This window comes from Mycena indigotica (assembly GCF_014461135.1).
Source record: "Mycena indigotica strain 171206Taipei chromosome Unknown Mind.scaff0001, whole genome shotgun sequence".
NCBI lineage: Eukaryota > Fungi > Basidiomycota > Agaricomycetes > Agaricales > Mycenaceae > Mycena > Mycena indigotica.
In genome coordinates, this window is record NW_023503000.1 from 3444929 (window position 1) to 3463451 (window position 18523).

The window sequence follows — 18523 nt, forward strand, 5'->3', positions numbered from 1 at the left end:
TTCAACGACGTTTATTGATGGGCCGATAGCAATGGATTCACCGTGCAATACGCCTGAAGAGACTGTGTACGAAGTGAAAACACGCCAGATGTTGGGTACATGGTATGTCTCCCAGTTCTATTTGATTTGATATTGAAGGAAGCACCAGGGACGCCGTAGTAGAATATCTCGGCGCGATGAAGAACTTGGCCCAGGAAATAACTCTACGAAAGATTGTAGTAGATGAACGATGAATGCTCGTCTAAAGTGAAATTTCCTAAGTATGCCAAGCGCTGCAGGGAAACTTCGCTTTAACAACACCGACTGATATCTTCGTCTCGAATACGACAATCAGGATGAACAATTCTGCCCTCAAGACATGCAGAATCTGAGAACGGCAAGGGCTTGGAGGGCACAACACCAGACGGAGACAATAAAATTTTCGAGACGCCGGTGAAACGGCTGCCTGCGACATCCAGAGCCTAAAACGCTTTGGGCACCGACGCTCGCTGGTTCCTGTTGAGGCATTGACTTCGAGACGCCGGTGAAACGGCTGCCTGCGACATCCAGAGCCTAAAACGCTTTGGGCACCGACGCTCGCTGGTTCCTGTTGAGGCATTGACTTCGAGACGCCGGTGAAACGGCTGCCTGCGACATCCAGAGCCTAAAACGCTTTGGGCACGGCGACGCTCGCTGGTTCCTGTTGAGGCATTGACTTCGAGCTCGAAGGGGGAAAACTATGTCAGGCAGGTGCTTCAACGAAGAGGAATCACCGATTTAATTAGCTGAATTCAGGGAGCTGGGAGACCGAGAAGCGGCTGGCCTGGCTTTTGCTGTTGCGTCGACTTCAGGCGCTGGTGTAACGGCTGCCTTCTCATAAGAGTCAAGGTTCCTGTGGAGGCATTGACTTTGAGCGGGGCAAAAACTATGTCAGGCAGGTGGTACTTTGCTTCAACAAAAGGAATCACCGATTCAATTAGCTGAATTCAGAGAGCTGGCTTTTGCTGTTGCGTCGAATTCAGGCGCTGGTGTGACGGCTACCCGCTAATAAGAGTCAAGGACATCTTTTTGGGACGAACTTCGAGAGAAGGAGCACGAATGATGTGTGACGTCGACGAGTGACTGGCTGTTGCTGCAGACTGTTCATCGAACCGGCCATAAAGCTTGTATTTTTTGCCCTCACATACACACCAAAAAAAAAACGTGCAAGTCGCACTTTCTAAGTTTTTTGTAGACTACTCTGACTCGGACTCAGTCACATCATGTCTCCAATTTTCGATGACTTTGATCTTGACTTCGCTGAGATACTTTCCAGACAGTATGGGATGTCTATTCCATCGCTCCATGTCAGCGAGTCGTAGGCGGTGTCCCTGTAATCCATACATTGTTCAATACCCAGACCCGCATTTGACCATATTGTACTGGAGAAACTGAAAGTTCTCCGAGCTTTGCCCACTGCTGCTGTTGCTGTGTCGTGAGTGGTGCAACACCTGGGGGAAATCGGCCGAAAGCTCTCATTAGGTCGTCCATAACGTTCGGGGTAAAGAATTTAGCCCAGTGAGCTCGGGATGAGGCTTTGAAGTTACGCCAGCGACGCCGCGCCACCCTATAACTGCACAGGTCGTCAGTAAGCATACAACCAGCGACAAGAATCATCCTACTCTTCTGCGATGATAGTTCTGTGCACAGGAACAATATCCAAGCCAACCCCGTCTCCGCAGCAACGACCATACTCCACACGCATCCCCAGCCCACCAAAAGACTCAATCGTCGTTGCCGATTGATTCGACTCGGACGCGGAGTCTGTCTTTGAGTGTTTCCTATTCGACTTGAAGATAGTAACATCATCATAGCATTCAGAATCGGCAAAGGGAACGACCTCCTGGTAACTGAAAATCGAAACAGTGCGATATCCCAGTCTGCAAAACATTAGTACACGTCCAGTAGGATCATCAGGTCTTGGTACCGCGGCTTGCTAGTGGGATTTTGACGGTCCACCGAAGGTAGAACTTGAACTAGTTGCGACTCGGAGTCTGAGATACTAGTAGGAGTCGATTGAGTTGCATTGTATGCTACAGATTTTCGTGCAGCCAGTGGTAATGTGTGAGAGGCACTCGCCGGGGCTTCCGATATCGGAGGCAATGGGTCTAGCAAATCAGACATGTTGTCCGCTAGTGGTGAGGGATCTAAGTTGTTTGCAGCTTTTAGACTCGGAGCAACAAGAAGTTGAACTTGAAGTCCAAAATGCGGGGCACTAGGATTATGCAACTTGAACGCGTCCTGAGCTACTAGTCGGTCACGATCGGCCTCCGATGTAGTAAGTTCAACCGATGAGTCTGGCAGGTCAGACATTGGCGAGTCGGGAAGCAACTCGCTAGGCCATGTCGCTGCCAGTGGGACAGTCTCCGTCCAAGTCATAGTTTGAAGAGATTCAATTTGTGGCGGGCATTGACTCGGACGTCGGCCCAGCGGAAGTTTGCGCTCGTTACGCAGTGCCTTTGCCTTCGCGCTGATGGCAGTGAGAAAAACGGTGGTCGCTTTATTTCCAAGCAATATTACCGGGCATTTGCCTTGCGAATTCTATCCCGTTCACGAATCGCATCCCCGTGACTAGAGGCCGTCGTTTAGTTGTCAGGTTTGCAGCGTTAGTTGGATCCGTACCGCAAACGATAGTTTTTGTGTTTACTACTAGAACTACTTTTCTTCACTGGTGGTGGTTCCCACTCTAAATCGTCAGACACTAGTAATTACATGGAAGTTGCCCACCGTCAGGCCGTTTGGTTCGTTTCTTCCTGGCCAATGGGTGTGACATGGAAGTCAAAACGAACGCTGGTCAAGTCATCATGATCAGTATGTTTGTTCAAGTCAACGATAAGGAAACACAGTAATTGACACGGTTCTGTTGCGCTTGGAAATCAGAACCTGTTTTCGTGTTCCCGGCGGCTTGTGAAGCTGTTGGACGATCCGAGTAAGGAATTCATTTTGTCCGCGACCCACAAGATCGTCCTCCCTACCCCTTTCAAACAAACGCAGTAATTGACACGGTTCTGTTGCGCTTGGAATTCAAAACCTGTCTTCGTGTTCCCGTCGGCTGGTGAAGCTGTTGGAGGATCCGAGTAAGGAATTCATTTTGTCCGCGACCCACAAGATCGTCCTCCCTACACCTTTTTAAACAATTGTCATCTACCCAAGGGCATGTCGGTACCCAATAAATGTCACCCCCCAGTATTCTCTCTGGTCGGTTCACCCCGACAAAATTCTAGAATACCCAGATAGGCAATTTCTCATTAGGCGTAACATTGGATGCCAGCCCGAGTGCTTTCTAAGTGCCTTCGCGCCATTCTAATTGCTCTTGCAAAATTTGACTACACATCCACACACTGGTCTTTATTACACGAAGACCGCATGCGCCGAGATCCAGACGAAAAAGTTCGGTTTCTATCATAGTGCCTTGGTAGATTTACATAGATATCCAAGGTCATCGCTGGTGACAGAACAGCTGGTGACCGCATGCTCTCTACAGAGAGTTCGTGCAGGTTTGATATAATGATATTCGAGGTCAGCGCCGGTGAACAGCCTGAGCTGGTGACCACATGCTACAGAATGGTCTTTGGGTAGGTTTCGATATTCGAGGTCATCGCTGGTGAAACAGCTGGTGAAATAGCCTTTGGGTAGGTTTCGATATTCGAGGTCATCGCTGGTGAACAGCTGGTGAAATAGCCTTTGGGTAGGTTTTGATATCGCTGGTGGTGACAAATACTCAGAGTCATCTCAATGCTGTGACGAAAGCAATGTGACTGTCACTACCTTTCTTTCATCTGTCCAACATGGAGTTGGACCCCGAAGAGTTAATGTTCTCAGCGCAACACACCCGTCTCCCTGCGCCGATTCTAGCACCAAAGCGACAAAGTGGGCAGGGCTCGCTAGCCAGTGACGACCAGCGACTGTAAACCGTTTTTCCCCATGTTCCCGAACAATAGAATCGCTCACGGCAAGTAGCATCAAAAAAGGGTCGAGTAACAAGTCCAACAGAAGTGGGAGTCCAGCAAAGAAGATCTCCAGCGATACTGAGATCACCGGCAACGCGGATAGGATGATGCACAACTTGATGAACCTTGAGAGTGCAACACCACCGCCGACAAACCCGAGTACTGGTCGGAAGCAAAAGAGGCCCCGTTCTCGGAGTACTGAGTCTATGGGCCCTCCCCAGATCCCCAGATCGCTACTGGCAGCAGGTGCGCGAGGTTTTTTTGCCTTCCTCAGGGGTTGACTCCATTTACAAGTGCAACCGGGAGTAGTACGCTTGGCGCTAGCTCTTGGAACTCAATGCAGACTATTGTGTCGGAGACACCCTCCAGCATGCCTCCACCACAGAAACGTCCAAAAACCGACGTATCGCCACAGAAACGTATGAAAATCGACGTACCCCAAGTCCTTCAGGTAAACCCAAGCAACGCTACAGGAACGCAAGGGCCAGTCGTTCCGCGTCCCCAAAATTCTATGCAACCTGCCAACCAATCCGAAGGGCGATCAGTCTGGCAGCTCCCCAATTATGAGCACACTTCGCCTTCTCCATCTTCATCTGCGCCATCCGCGCAAATACAATTTTCACTTCCATCAGCAACTTCCGACGAAGCGAGTACCACCCCGCAAGCACCAATCGGCATCGAATCAATGCGCTTCGATAATCTCAGTGGGGCTCGGGATATCCTTTCGAAAGGGGGAATCTGCAATATCTGCATGGGCCCTGCTCATTGGAGAGTTTCCCATCCGTCTGGACAAATGGCCCATTGTCTTCCTGCGGCTGCAAAGGTCGCCTTCAAACTTCGAAACCGTGCCGTCAGCGATCGTCTTGTTAAGCATGATAGCGAACTGGCCATAAAGGATGCCACGAAGAACGGCATGTGGCGTAGGTTTTCACTTAGGACGAATTCAATGTTGCTGAACTCAATCTTACAGTTTGTGGTACCTGTCATAGCTCCTTCGACCAGGGTGATATGTCGCTCGTCCCCTGGAGCCGATTCTTTGGGCCCTGTATCAAGATTGGGAGCCGGAAACACACACAGCGAAGGAGTTCCTGGAGGAGCTATTCATTCAATCCCCTCTCCTCCGACACCTGTGCCAACTCATTCACATTGGTCAAAAGTCCGTCTCCCTTTCTGTCCGTGCCGGACGTCTTGGGAAAGTGGACCATGCAATTGATGGCTTCCCCATTTGTCGATACATCTTGCACAATTACCGCGATCATCTTTGTGCACATCCAGCGTGGGAGGAGGATACAGAGGACGTTCCAGCCTTGGAGATAATGGCCAAGGGCGAGGATATGGTGATCGACTACGACTTCAAGACCGCCTACTACCAGAGCACAATGCAGGTCCTCCATTTTCACGGGAGTCGATCCAACCTGCAGAAGCACGCCTGGTACTTGGACTATGTGCAGCCCATCAATGCGCTCGCTTATGCTCTCTACTCTACCGACTTCGACCGCTCGGTCGGCGACTTCTCCTATGAGATGTTGTTCCTCCTTCAGGGCATTCGCCAGAAGATCGTGTGCACGTCGCACTTCGTTATCGCGCAGACGTATTTCAACGAGAAATATAAGCCGCGGCGGAACCGGGAGGGACGCACTGGCCAATTGACACGGCCTTACAGTTATCCGAAGGAGTTGCTGATTCAGCAGAATGCGGCAGATCGGAAGGTTTTCAATATCCGTTAGTGGCGTCATCTGTTCAAAATGTACAATTTACGTAGTGATTATGCAGAATTCTCGTTGATGAATGCCGCGATGTCTGAGGACTACGACAGCGAAATGCGACAAAGAATCCAACGGTGGCGGTCAGAAATTATCTGACGAGCAGCATCACTTATTTGGGACTTTTTTATGAGCAGCATTTTTGGGACTTTTTTCATTTACATACAGGTAAAATTAACACAAGGGGAAATCAACTCTTAAGAGTTGATATTATTATAACGACAATTCAATAAATATTCATTGGAACTTTATGAAAACTTTTTGGGCAACAATACTGAATAACACGCTGACTACTGTTATCATCGTTTACACTGCTCGTCTGGCGTATGTCACCGGGCCATCCAACGTTTGTACAACAATTCGATTGTGAGCGTCGATCCTGGTGTTTGCTTTGTCCAAAGTGTGTGCCAATCGACCCTCGTGGATATATCGCGTGCCCTCGTCGTCGACAACAGTGTACAACTCCTCAAAAACCGAGCGACGAAGTAGGGATGAGGCATGGTTTTGTGATCCGAGGTGATAATACTCGAGATGGGCCAGCGAAGGGTTCGAGGGCATGTTGAGAGTCCGCAGTTGGCGACGGCCGCGAGATGCAGGGCTTAAAGCCCATGCTGTCTCGATAGCTTCCCCCTTCGACAAGGCGTTGACGCTCGGATTGCATGTGAGGCACGAGTTCAGCCGGTAAATTCGGGACAAAACGATCAACGTTGAAACGAGGAGGGCCACTGCGAGTAGGGGAAATAGCTGGTGGGCCGTTGCGGGGAGACGGCCAGCAGCCCGAGCCCGTTGCTCAGCGAGCTCAACCTCGGACGTCTACTGTAACAAGTTGTCGCATAATGCCGGAATCGCGAAGGGCGTAGTAAGCACCACCAGCTTTGAAACGATTTAGCCAGCTTCGAGGGACAAAACGAGGCCTTACACTGGTGGGTAGTGTCCTCAGACGCACGGCTTGAATCGTCTTCAAGTTCATCGTCCATACAGTCGTCTGTGCCACAATTCAGTCAATTTAAGGACTTGAAGTAGTAGGAGATAGACCTGAATCGAAACTTATGGGAGAAGAGGAGGGGGCGGAGGCGTTGGAGGCGTGGAGGAACGCGTATTAGTCTCGAAGGAGAGACGAGAATCGTCCAAGTTTTCAGTATGGGGATCCGAGTCCATGGTGGTGGAACGAAATTTTTTTTTTTGCGTGACTGGGAAAGTTACGGGCCCAATTCTCATTTGGAATAGCGCGGGGGTTTGGATCTATCGGCGTAGCCGGTGTCGGTCGGTCGCGTCAGCATCAAATGTTATGCTTCACTCATTTCAAGCCCGTCTTTTTGTCCTCAACCTATTTCTTCCATGCGAGAGCAGTCCTACGACGCGCCGCCTCGCGGAGAAGATGAGGGACATATAACCGTTCCTTCGACTCCTCGCAAGATATCCTCACACTTCCAGCCTCCATCAAAACCGCAAAAGCCTCCGTCGTCTGGTCGTAAGGACATCCAGCAGTCGTCTTGAGAGTCTTTGTCGTTGACTTGTCTAGGCTTCGCTTCTCCAGCAATCATTCGAGGTAAAAAAACCTACGCACGGCCAAGTCCCAGACCTTTGACTGGTCAAGGTACGCTCTGCTTGACGTCGACGTTGTCATCATCTCTGACTCTCTTTCAGACAAAGCGGAGCTTCGCCAAAGGCACCGAGAGCGACGAGAACGATTGAATACTCAACGCAAAGCACTTCAAACCCTTATTCGCCAGATACAAGCCTTAGCTGGAGATTTTGACCTGGTCAAACAGAAACGAGATTTGAGTGGTCAATATCATGGCATGGTTATTCGAGCCAACCAAAGCGTGGCGGACTGGTGCGAAGAAGTCGGGCATCATGTGAAGGCGACTCAACACCATCGAGAAATCGCGTACCACCTAGCTCGAGCTAAGATGGCCAAGAAGGAGGAAAAGGATGCGTTCAATGCATACTGGGCCTTGTTTCACGTTGAAGTTCGCATGCGCCATGGCGACATTCTCAAAGACGAAATTGAGTCCTTGTTGCCTTGGTAGATAGTACATATTACCATGCACAATCGAAGCACGATCGACGAGACCTATTCAAGATCATCGCTGGTGAACAGCTGGTGATATTCATGAAAGAGCAAGAGTAGGAAACAAGGTCATCGCTGGCGAGCAGCTGGTGACAGTGCATCAGACGAGTCATCGTTGTGACACTCAATGACTTGTCACATTGTTGGCTGCGCGAGGCACGAGCGCGGTCAGCAGGAAATAAGTCGGCGACCGAGTGGGTAGCAGCTCTGTAGTACTACATTACACATTTCTAGCGTGCTTTCGATGTATTAATTACTGAATAAGGCGTTGTCCATCAATATCTGAATCGAAATCGGAACCAAATTCGCCAGCTGCAGCTATCTTTGCTTCTAGTTGCGGATTGCACCAGAGCCAATCATGCACGACTCCCAGCATGTCGTCCAAGTCCCCTACTTCGCCCCAGCCGTAGTGTACGCTCCATTGAGACTCCGCCAACCCGACCGCACGGAGGTGTCCCCATCCCTCGTTGACAGCCCTGCCTCGGGCATGAGATTGTGAGATCATCGCATTCCAGCATGCTTTCTCCCATGGCAAGCTATCCCGATCTTCGGAAGGATTAAACCAGGACGGGGAGGATTTTTGCGCAATCTGCTTCGCTTTTCTCATTGATATTTTCTTGTCGGATATAGTCCGACCCATTATTCGAATCCGCTGTTGGTCCGCCGGAGAAAACTTGCTCGGCTTTTACTATCGCATTGCGAGCAAAGTGCGCGTCGATCTCATAATTAGTCGGCTCAAACCACATCAGCGTATGCGGAGGAGGAGGGTGCGAGGACAATTCCTCTATCGCGACTGCCATAGATTCGCTGGCAACCACCAAATTCTGCAAACGGCCATAGACGATATGATGGAAGAGCGATCGGATGTTTTCAGGCTCTGAGCAGCAGCATAAGAGGAACAGTGTGTCGAGAGCGGGCAAATGAACCTGGGTGGCTTCAAGGTCGGATTGACTGCGGCACACAGCCCATTTCAGGTGCCGAAGGTTTGGTAGAAAATTCAACATCGCGACAAGGTCGGCCTCAAGCTCGTTGGGACGATGAGTATCGTTGATGCACAGCACCGTAAGATTGGAAGGAGCCAGTGTTGGTTGATGAGCGAAAAAACAGGAGTGAGTCAGTTGGCTGGGCGAGTCGAGATTAAGGGACGCCTTCCCCCAGAACAGTCAACTCCTTCAACCTTGGGGCGGGTCCGTCGAATCGAGAGAGCAGCTCGGCAGGCAATTCCAAGCAGAGAGATTTCCATCGCATTCGGACGGCGCAAATTGCGTTTATTGCATCGATGAAGTGGTCGTGAATTGGAACGAGAGGCCGAGGGCGGATAACGTATGTGAGGAGTTGTTGGCCAGAACGGTCGGCCCAAAGCCTAACTAGCTGAGGTAAACCTGGGTTATCCACCCGCTGGAAGCGCAAGGAGGCCCATAGCCGAGAGTTGTGGAGGACAATTTCCCTCCAACGTCTACAGACCGACGCCAAGAGCGTAGGTGTTCCTTCTCCTTCGAAACCCGCAGGGGTTGGTAACGTAGTGCTCAAAAATGATATTGAGAACTTCCACGGGAGCAGAGTTTGTGTCGAATACGATACCACCCAATCGGTCGCTGACTCCTTTGTTGGTCGCAACCTGGAATTGCAGTAGACGTCTCCATTTATTGGCGTGGGCTTCAATTGCTTGCAACTTGGAGCGGATTATGGCTTCGGTAGCTTGCCCACTGGAGAGCTCAGCGCGCAGGGCCTGGTTTTGCGATGGAGGCGTGCATCAAGAGTCAAATACATAAGTGCTTATTTTCTTCCTTTGTGACCAATGTTGCTTTTTTGTTTTCTTTACTTGTAATCAATGACTGTGGCTTGTGGGAGAATGTCGGCATATGAGAGACAAACGGTAGCTAGCTGGGCATCGATCTTGGAAGAAACAGAGAAGAAACAAAGGACAAAAAAAATATATTAAGATGAATTGCTGCCGTTGAATACAGCGGACACTAGCCAGGACAACAAATAGGCAAGGGCGCCCATCACTACTGCCGGTGAATACGGCGGGCAGTCGCAAACCAGCTGGCACAGACTCTCACAACCAATCTGGAAGCGGGTCAGAGCAGGACAACGATTACTGAGATAAGACTGATCCATCGTCTGAATCCCTGACAAGTCGTTTTACGGCCATTCGGGAAGCGGGTCAGAACCGGCAGGACAAGGAATAGGACAAGGCGCCCATCGCTGCTGCCGGTGAATACGGCGGACAGTCGCAAACCAGCTGGCACAGACTCTCACAACCAATCTGGAAGCGGGTCAGAGCAGGACAACGATTACTGAGATAAGACTGACCCATCGTCCCTGACAAGTCGTTTTACGGCCATTCGGGAAGCGGGTCAGAACCGGCGGGACAAGGAATAGGACAAGGCGCCCATCGCTGCTGCCGGTGAATACGGCGGACAGTCGCAAACCAAAGCTGGCAAGTCATTAAGTCCCATCGACCACTGCTGCCGGTGAACACGGCGGACAGTCGCAAACCAAAGCCCGCAACGCTCGCAGAAGCGCGTGGTCATTGGTTGAAAGGAGGATGAGAGTGACGTGACCCGTGACATCAGAATCATCAGCATCATCAGAATAACGCTGTTTGAATGATTGGAAGAATTCTTAAGATTTATAAGACACGTTGTACATACAAAGCAGTGGTTTACAATCGAGATGAAAGGTATTCTTGGCATAACAGATCCTGATGTTCGTAAATGTGGTGGGCCTTCTGAAAGTATTTAATATTTCGTCGCCATTTTGTGTGAGTCCACATCCGGCCACCACCCGACTCCATCTCATTCAATATCTTCCGGAAGAAGTGCTCGCAATTAGGCGTCCACCATCCAACATTAAGACCTGATTTGAAGAATGCTGCGGGCTGAGGCCACCATGATAATCTGGCTGTGGATGTTTGCTGACCGCCCACTCGGACGTGACGACTATGTTCCAGGTGGTCTAATAACATACTGAATGGATGATAGTCATGGAAATAATCTGGATACACCCACTTATTTCGACCAAGTACACACCACAAATGAGGTCCTCTTCCTGCGGGGTGAGGCGATGGTAATAGTACGCGTGGTCGGCGAACTTTGGATCCACAATCTCCGCGTCAGCCCGCAAGATGTCGACTGAGTTCCAACGTATTCTGTGTAGAGGATCATCGAGAACATGACGTGCGATACGGCTGATGATGCCACCGGAATATAGCGCAAGACACACCTCGTGGAGAGTGAAGGAATCGGTCTCGGTGGGCCACATAGGACAAGAAATCGAGTCGAGATGGCCGATAACCCTCTTGACGAACCCCAAGACCAACCCATCTCATGTATCTAGGAGCATATGGGATTCTGGAATTCGCCAGTATGATATGGAATGGGCAACCGAGATGAACAAGTTCCGACAATAGATCTTCCCAGTCTTGAAATCTCAGTCGAATGAGGTGCAAAACAGTGGTCGCACTGAAAAGCAGAATCTTTTCGCCATGGTCGCTGTTCCTTCCACGGGGGGTTTATCACGAAAACGCGGCCTCGTGGACCGGAGCGTCTTGTTGTCGGAAATAAACAACGTTAATCCCCCGATCTTTCCAGAGGTGCGTCTCTTCTTCCGCCTGGGCCAAATCAAGCAACACTGCTGGGATTTCGGCTAGGGGTTTTGCATTTGCAATCTCCTGGAATAGAACTCGAGTCGAATTTGACACTAGGTACGATGAACGGAGGTCTCCGAGCACATTTAAACAGTTCTCGGATGTGATAACCTCAGGTCCTGGAGCGTCGAAGGATTGATTTTCTATATGACCAAAGCGTTCTGCTAAGACGACACCGCAATCATCCCAATTTGTCAGAGACTCCAGTTGCGTTGTCTCAAAGTCCATTCTTTCAGACTCGTAGAAAGCGACGACATTGGCGGAGGCTCCACCTCCATCGTTCAGCAACAACGACATGTTATCCGGAAGATTTACGGGAAGATTTGGGAAGGCAGGTCGACCACTGGCATCCGAGTCGTCGGCAACATCACTGACACTGGCTATCCCAACCGTGTTCGACTCGAAGTCGCTCACTTGAGACTCGATGTCGTCAGGCTCCAGCTTGTCGTCAGGCTCCAGCTGAACATCATCCCCGACACCATTCGCTACAGACTCGCTGTCGAAAGTCACCGGATGGGATTCAAGTTGAGAGTTTGGAATTTCCAGCTGGCCCGAATTAGACTCGGAGTCATCGGACTGATCATCAGAACTTTGACCCGATTCGAGAGTTTTTGCTTGGCCCGGAGCAGAGTTCTGACTGGTTCTCGTCCTCGGTGCCGGATCATCTGCGATTGTCGTCAAAGCTGTGCTCTCTTCCCAAGTCCTGATTCCAGGACAGAGGTCCCATTGATTCGAGCCCACATCATAGACACGTTGATAGGGCTCATAATCTTTCCACACACTGACAGCAAATGAATGTGTTATCGGTCTGCGTATCAAAAAGCCGTCATAAGCATTCCACATGAAAACCTGTGTGTTCTTCGAACTCGGACCCAGTCCTTGCATCTTCGTGACACGCTCTTGTCGTTTTTTAAGCTGTGCCTTCTCCTCCGCGGAATTGATCGCCGCGTTGTGTCTGGTGCGCCGCAGGAAAAAATCTTGATAACTCTCGCCGAATCTTTGGCCGCTATTCGGATCAACCGGCGGCATTTCCGCGCGGCGGCTTCTTTGGCAGTTCCTCAGCTTGAGCGCACGTTGCATAGAAATCAGCATTGCGGAATACTCCAAATCGGCGCCTAGCGTTGTCGATGAATGTCCATTCCATGATTGCATCTTGGCCACTAAGATTGCGAACTTTCTGTATGTGCTCTGATTGGACAGAAAGGTGGTAACATCGCATGGAGGGAAGAGCATTGAACAACGCGGGATCGGTGCTGTTCAAGAAGAAATACAAGGGTACACGAATGTCATTCTTCAATATCATGGAGAATAGCCAATCCAGAGACCGAGCTTTCTCGATTGCTGCTGGGCTTGAAAAGTCTAAGATACCTCCAATGGGTCCCGCGGCAATCTGGAAAACGACTTCTTCTAGTTCGTCCCACAGTGCCGCATCCACTTGACTCTCCTTGATATAGCGTTCGCGCCATCCTGGCATTTTAATGTCATCGAGAACTAGAGTCAATAATGTGATAGCCCCAAGCAGCGGGCGAAAAGCATGGAGAGATTGCAAGACAGCTTTGTGTAGATCTTGTGGGGATTCAAGGTCAAAGTGTTGTGTATACCCGAATGTTGATGGTAGAGAGTGCCACGGACGAACGTTAGATTTGAGTTCCGTCGGAGCCTTTGGCGCTTTCATAACATTTTGATCTAACCAAGTCAAGGTCGTTCGCAAAAAACCCTCGAGTCGGAGCCATTGATCACGCAAGTCACCTTTCATACCCCTAACTCGAACGTGCTGCGCACCACGAAAATGCGGGACAACAAGCTCCTCTTGCGGGGTTGCACCGATCTGAAAGTCCAGCGGCTTCAATAGAGTATTGTGCAAGATGTGGAAACGAGGCATAAATAACAAGTGAGGTAGGTCCATATTAAGCCAGGCCGTTTTGGCCATCTCGCCGTTAAGCGTTTTGTTCGAGGAAGTGGGAGGGGCTTGCCGCTGACTGGGGATGGAGTAAATGACAGCCCGATCGCCGTTGAACACGAAAAAAATTGCGGGCTTATTTCGCACAAGACCAGTATAATGTTTGGGGGAGGTCTTGATAACAGAGGTTAACGCCGAGTACCGGTTTGGTGGGAGCTAAGTTACCTTTGGTCGCTCCTCCTCATCAAAGCGCTGAGAGGTAGCAGCCGCACAAATGAATTTCCGGACGTCGACATTTCGCATGACGCCATGAATGGGTTGTTACCCGACGCCTTAGCGCCTGAGCTAGTCTTGAGATCTGAGAAACGGCCCGACCCGACGCCTTAGCGTCTAAGCCAGCAACAAGAGAGGAAGGAAGAGAGTATCCAGCAACAAGGAAGAGAGTGTTCAATGTCGTCGCCGCCGCTCGCACAACTTGAGCACGGTGAGAATGTGCTTGCAGCCAACTGTCAGACATGAGAAACGAACAGTGTTCAGCGTGTACCTTCGCAACACGATCCAGACTGAGAAAATGGCAGAATCGTGACCTTGGTGCGATGAAGTCTGATGAGGTGTGACGATAGGTGACGATGTGACGACTCGTGATGACGATGTGACGACTCGGAAGCGGTCCCTTCCGATTGTTAGTTCGTTCCTTGACACTGCGAGCTGTTGGCGAGCTGTATCCACCAGCCGTGACGGTTTACACACTTTAAAGCCCTTTCGCGAAACTTTCCGGACGTATGAGCTGTATCCACCAGCCGTGACGGTTTACACAGTACTTTAAAGCCCTTTCGCGAAACTCTCGGACGTTGCGAGCTGTATCCACCAGCCGTGACGGTTTACACTGTACTTCAGACGCCGCGAGGTGCCCCCTTCCGACCAACTTCTTTGAAACGATGCGAATCTACCAGCCGCAGTCGCATGTCCTGCACAAGATCCACGAAACACCAAGAAACCTTCAACTTGGAGAGCGGCAAGTTCTTGGCTTATGGGAGCAATGCGATCCTCATTTTTGGACAGTTATGAAAATGTGGATTGGACTGCGGGATGGGCCTTGTCCGATGAGACGGGCAGTCTCTATGACTGCCATTATCTTCACATAGCGCCCGACGCGGGAGGTCAAGGAATCAACCCGACCTGAACTTCCCCCAACTTCGCCAGCCAAGGTTGACGCAGAGTAGCCTGTAATTACTTATGGACCAAAAGAAATAATTGTCGTGAAATAAATGGACAGCGCATCAAGTTGATGCCTCCATCTTTTCGCATGCCTCGACTCCCCAACGTTGTGCGACACACATATTTTGACGACGCCGCTGAGGAGGAATTCAACCACCTACAAGTTCATTATTCTCTGGATGGACAGCGCGTGCTGAGCCAGCAGACAAATCCATCGCCTAAAAAAAAAGGCTCGCCTTAATCAAGAGGTCATTGAAACTCAACCTGAACTCGCTGACTGGATGCCATTCCCAGATGCGCAACTGGAGGACGTAAGAGAGCTGGTGGATACTGTGTCGTCGTTGGAGATTCAACTGGAAGAAGAATCGACATTGAAGAGAAAACGTTATGCATCGGTCGGTTGATACTACGACTTTATACAGAAGCTCATTCCCTTAGGACGATCCTATGGCAATGTGGCAACCACTGACGGCTCTCTTTCTGGAGGAAATGCTACGAAGAGACGGTCTCGGAAACCCTAACGCATGCCAAGAATGTGTGAATTGTCAAGCCAATCATATGGAGGAGACGGGGCTCCGTTTTTTCGCTGCAAGCAATGTGGGGACGGACTCCATTGTGAGACCTGTGTGGAAGCCGCTCATCAGAAATTGCCGCTCCATGAATTGCAGGTATTTATTTCTTCACCGATTTTGTTACTTGTTTACCTAGCTTGTTTAGGAATGGACGGGTCACTTCTGGACGAAGGCCTCCTTGTTTTATGCCGGACCCATCCAGCATGGAGCTCGTGGTTTGGCGGGCTGTTATCAACTTGGTCATGACGGTGCCCCATGCCCATTCCCCAGTAACCGTCGACCGTTGGTGGTCATCGATGTCAATGGCATTTTTACTTTGGACGTGCAGTACTGTGGCTGCGTGAATCCGTTCGGATTCGACCCCGTCAGACAATTGCTTCGAAATGTGTGGTATCCGGCCACGACAACAAAACCCTGCGACCTGTGCAACCTTCAACGTTTTGGAGACATTTCGCTTCCTGCGCTCCATCGCAAACATCAATGTCCAAGACTATGTGCGCACGTTGGAGAAGTTGACGGATTCAACCGGACTGGAAAAGGTCCCAGATCGTCGCGTTGCTTTCGGTCGAATGGCTCGACAATACAGCTATCTTAAAATGATGAAGCGTGGAGGTCGCGGGCATGAAGCCAATGGAATTGTAACTACGCCGCCAGGGGGGTTGGCTGTGCGTTGCTGGGCATGCCCAGATGCTTCTCGTAACTTGCCTTCCGGATGGGACAAGGTTCCGGAGTCGAAGGCGTGAGTAGCTATTTAATCAAACTATTCTTGACCAACAAATGTGCAGATACTTGTATAAGCTCATGTTGGCATTCGATGCCAATTTCCGCCTGAAGAACAAGCTTCGTGCTGGAGAACGCATGGATCCGGCGTTGACCGATGGCTTGGGATACCCGTCACGATCTGGACCATATAAAGAACATATCAAAACGCTCGTTGACGAAAAAGATGTCAGTGCGCTCTAGTCGAATCTATTCCATGTTAATGCGATACTTCAGGTCCAGGCTTGTGCTGCGTTTGCTGCTCTTTTGCAGAAGGAGACCAAATTGACCACTGGCCTGAGAGTTTCTGGCGTAGTTGGTTGTGTCTGTGCACGGCACGGCCTCGTACGTCGTCGAGGGATGGGAGACCTTCAACGTGGAGAACGGCAAGTTGCTTGATGCCAGGAACAACTTGGATACTAACTCTTTGTGCCAGCTATGGAAACGTGGATTGGACCGTGCTATCAACTCTGTCAGACGAGGAAGTTCTGTGGGTCTTGCTTGCATACGACATCGTATGTCACTGGCAAGTATACTTTCCTGAGCGCGTCGCACGAATGAAGACAACGGGCGTGGATATCGAAGAGATATTCACCAGGTGGACCGTATTCGCCTGCAATACGGACTGCCGGTCTGGCATGCTGAAGCTCATGACCCCAAATGTCGAATTCAGTTTGCGCTTAGGTACTTGTTGGGTGTTGGAAAGACGGATGGGGAAAGCACCGGCGTTTGTGGAGCCTACTCAATCCCGCAAGTTGGTCGACAAAGGAAATGGGAGAAGGCGCCCGTCATGATGTCCTGGAGGACAAGATCGACCTGATTAATTTTGAGAAAAACAGGAGCATGGGTCAGTTAAGGTTTCTTTGAGAGTTTAAGCTCACTATTTGCAAGGGCGGACACTTGCAAGACGTTTGATTGTCGCTGTAGCAGAGCGTCAAAGGCAGGGCATTGAATTCCAGGAGCTGGACGACAGCGTTCCTAAAAAAAACGACGTGAATGGGCCAAGATGATGGATGCCTGGTATAAGGATAACACCCAGACGAATCCATTTGAAGTCCAGGGTGGGAAGCTCAGTATGCATGACGTTGAATACCTGTTGTAGCATTGATGACCTGTCTCGACAGCCGGGCCTAGTGAACGCGAAATAAGTGAAGAGTTGAAACGAGCTGAGGTGGAAGATGCACGAGCCGGAATCAAACCTTTGCTGGAAGGTAAAATGACCATAACAGCGTTCATCAGAGCGGGTATGCAGCTTCAGGCCATCCAGTATGTCAAAGTCTTCATTCCACACACTCTATTCACTATCCCCAGGCGTCGATATACGGACTGCTCTGAAGGCAAAAAAGTCAGCAGATCAAGCGAGCCAGATACAAGAATTACGTCTATCTCTGATCAAACAAATGCGCACCTTGAAAAACTTCAACTAACTTACATGCCTGGGGTTCAGGGTCTTCGCGACGCAGCGCGGTATAAATTGGACGCGGAGGACGCGCAACCGGAAAACAAAGCTTTATCTTCCGTCACAGTTAACCGCGGAAGAGTGTCGACAAGTCAGCATGGCGGACTTGATTGAGACCAGCGAAATTGCGTCGGGGACAGTGTGCAGATGCACTGGCTGCCTTACGAGGGAGGCTTCATTCGAAGCAACACATGATTTGGTTTTCCGGGGAAAACATGGTGGGGCAACGTGAAGAACGCGCTCCGTCACTCTAATGGCTCGGATGGAAGAAGGTGTAACGAAGGCCGCTGCCAAATATACTGAAGGCTACGAGGCTCTCGTTCACCTCAAAGGCAAACGTTACGCTCCCGAGTTTCAAAAATTGGACAAGGCCCATTTGAACACTCGTATCGAAATCGAGAGTGACGAAGATGCAGCAAGAAGCTTACGAACAGCAGACGGATCGCGACCTACGAGAGAGGAGACTGCTGCAAAAAAGAAGAAAACCAAGACGGCGCCAATTTCCTGGATTTGGGCAGCAGGCGGGCAGGCCGACGGGGTTGAACTTCATGACTGTGAGTAACTATGGCTTGTTGACCATTTGCTTTCGGTTGAACGTGGTATCATAGCTATGCGTGTCGAGTGGGCAAAAGCACGTGCACGGAAGGAACGCTGGAACGAGGAGGTTGAATTGTTGCGAGAGGAGATGAAGCGGGTCATGCGATCATTGAAGTGGGAGGCTTCAGAATGGCAAAAACGAGCCGACGAAGTTCGTTCAGACGTTGATGGAACGACGGCGGCTGGAATCCGAGCTTATGCGCTGCGTAACGTGTACCTGCATACTGAATTTATAGTGCGCTTTCGAGAGGAGTGGGACAAAACAATGGGAGCTGCTGTCCGTCATTGGGCAGCAGAGGAGGAGCGGGAAATATTAGAGGGAACATTTATGGCAGAGGGAATGTAGAGAACAATGTTAAAATTGTATGATTCGGACCAAATCAGTCGTAATGATGATATCAAAGCTGCAGGATAAAGCGGAGTTCGGAGATCAGCGGCAAGGAAGCACGGAAACGGGTGGGGTTTGAGTGTTGTCAGAGACCTGGCAACACACAGGGATGATGGAATCGGATTTTCTGGCAGTTCCCGGGGATGATTGAAACAGGCTACAGCCACGGGTGT

The 18523-nt window shown here is 50.3% G+C and overlaps 2 protein-coding genes across 2 annotated transcripts; both read left to right on the forward strand.

Annotated features, from left to right (window-relative positions):
* Positions 1–15530: 15530 nt before the first annotated feature.
* Positions 15531–16110, forward strand: MIND_00098900 (CxC2 domain-containing protein; the record flags this gene model as incomplete). Its single annotated transcript, XM_037357940.1, has 2 exons — positions 15531–15886; positions 15933–16110. 2 exons carry the CDS (start codon positions 15531–15533, stop codon positions 16108–16110), a joined length of 534 nt encoding a protein of 177 aa, XP_037225850.1.
* A 1508-nt stretch (positions 16111–17618) lies between these two features.
* MIND_00099000 (CxC2 domain-containing protein) lies at positions 17619–18308 on the forward strand (the record flags this gene model as incomplete). Its single annotated transcript, XM_037357941.1, has 2 exons — positions 17619–17919; positions 17974–18308. The coding sequence occupies 2 exons, from the start codon at positions 17619–17621 to the stop codon at positions 18306–18308; spliced, it is 636 nt and encodes a 211-aa protein (XP_037225851.1).
* Positions 18309–18523: the final 215 nt, after the last annotated feature.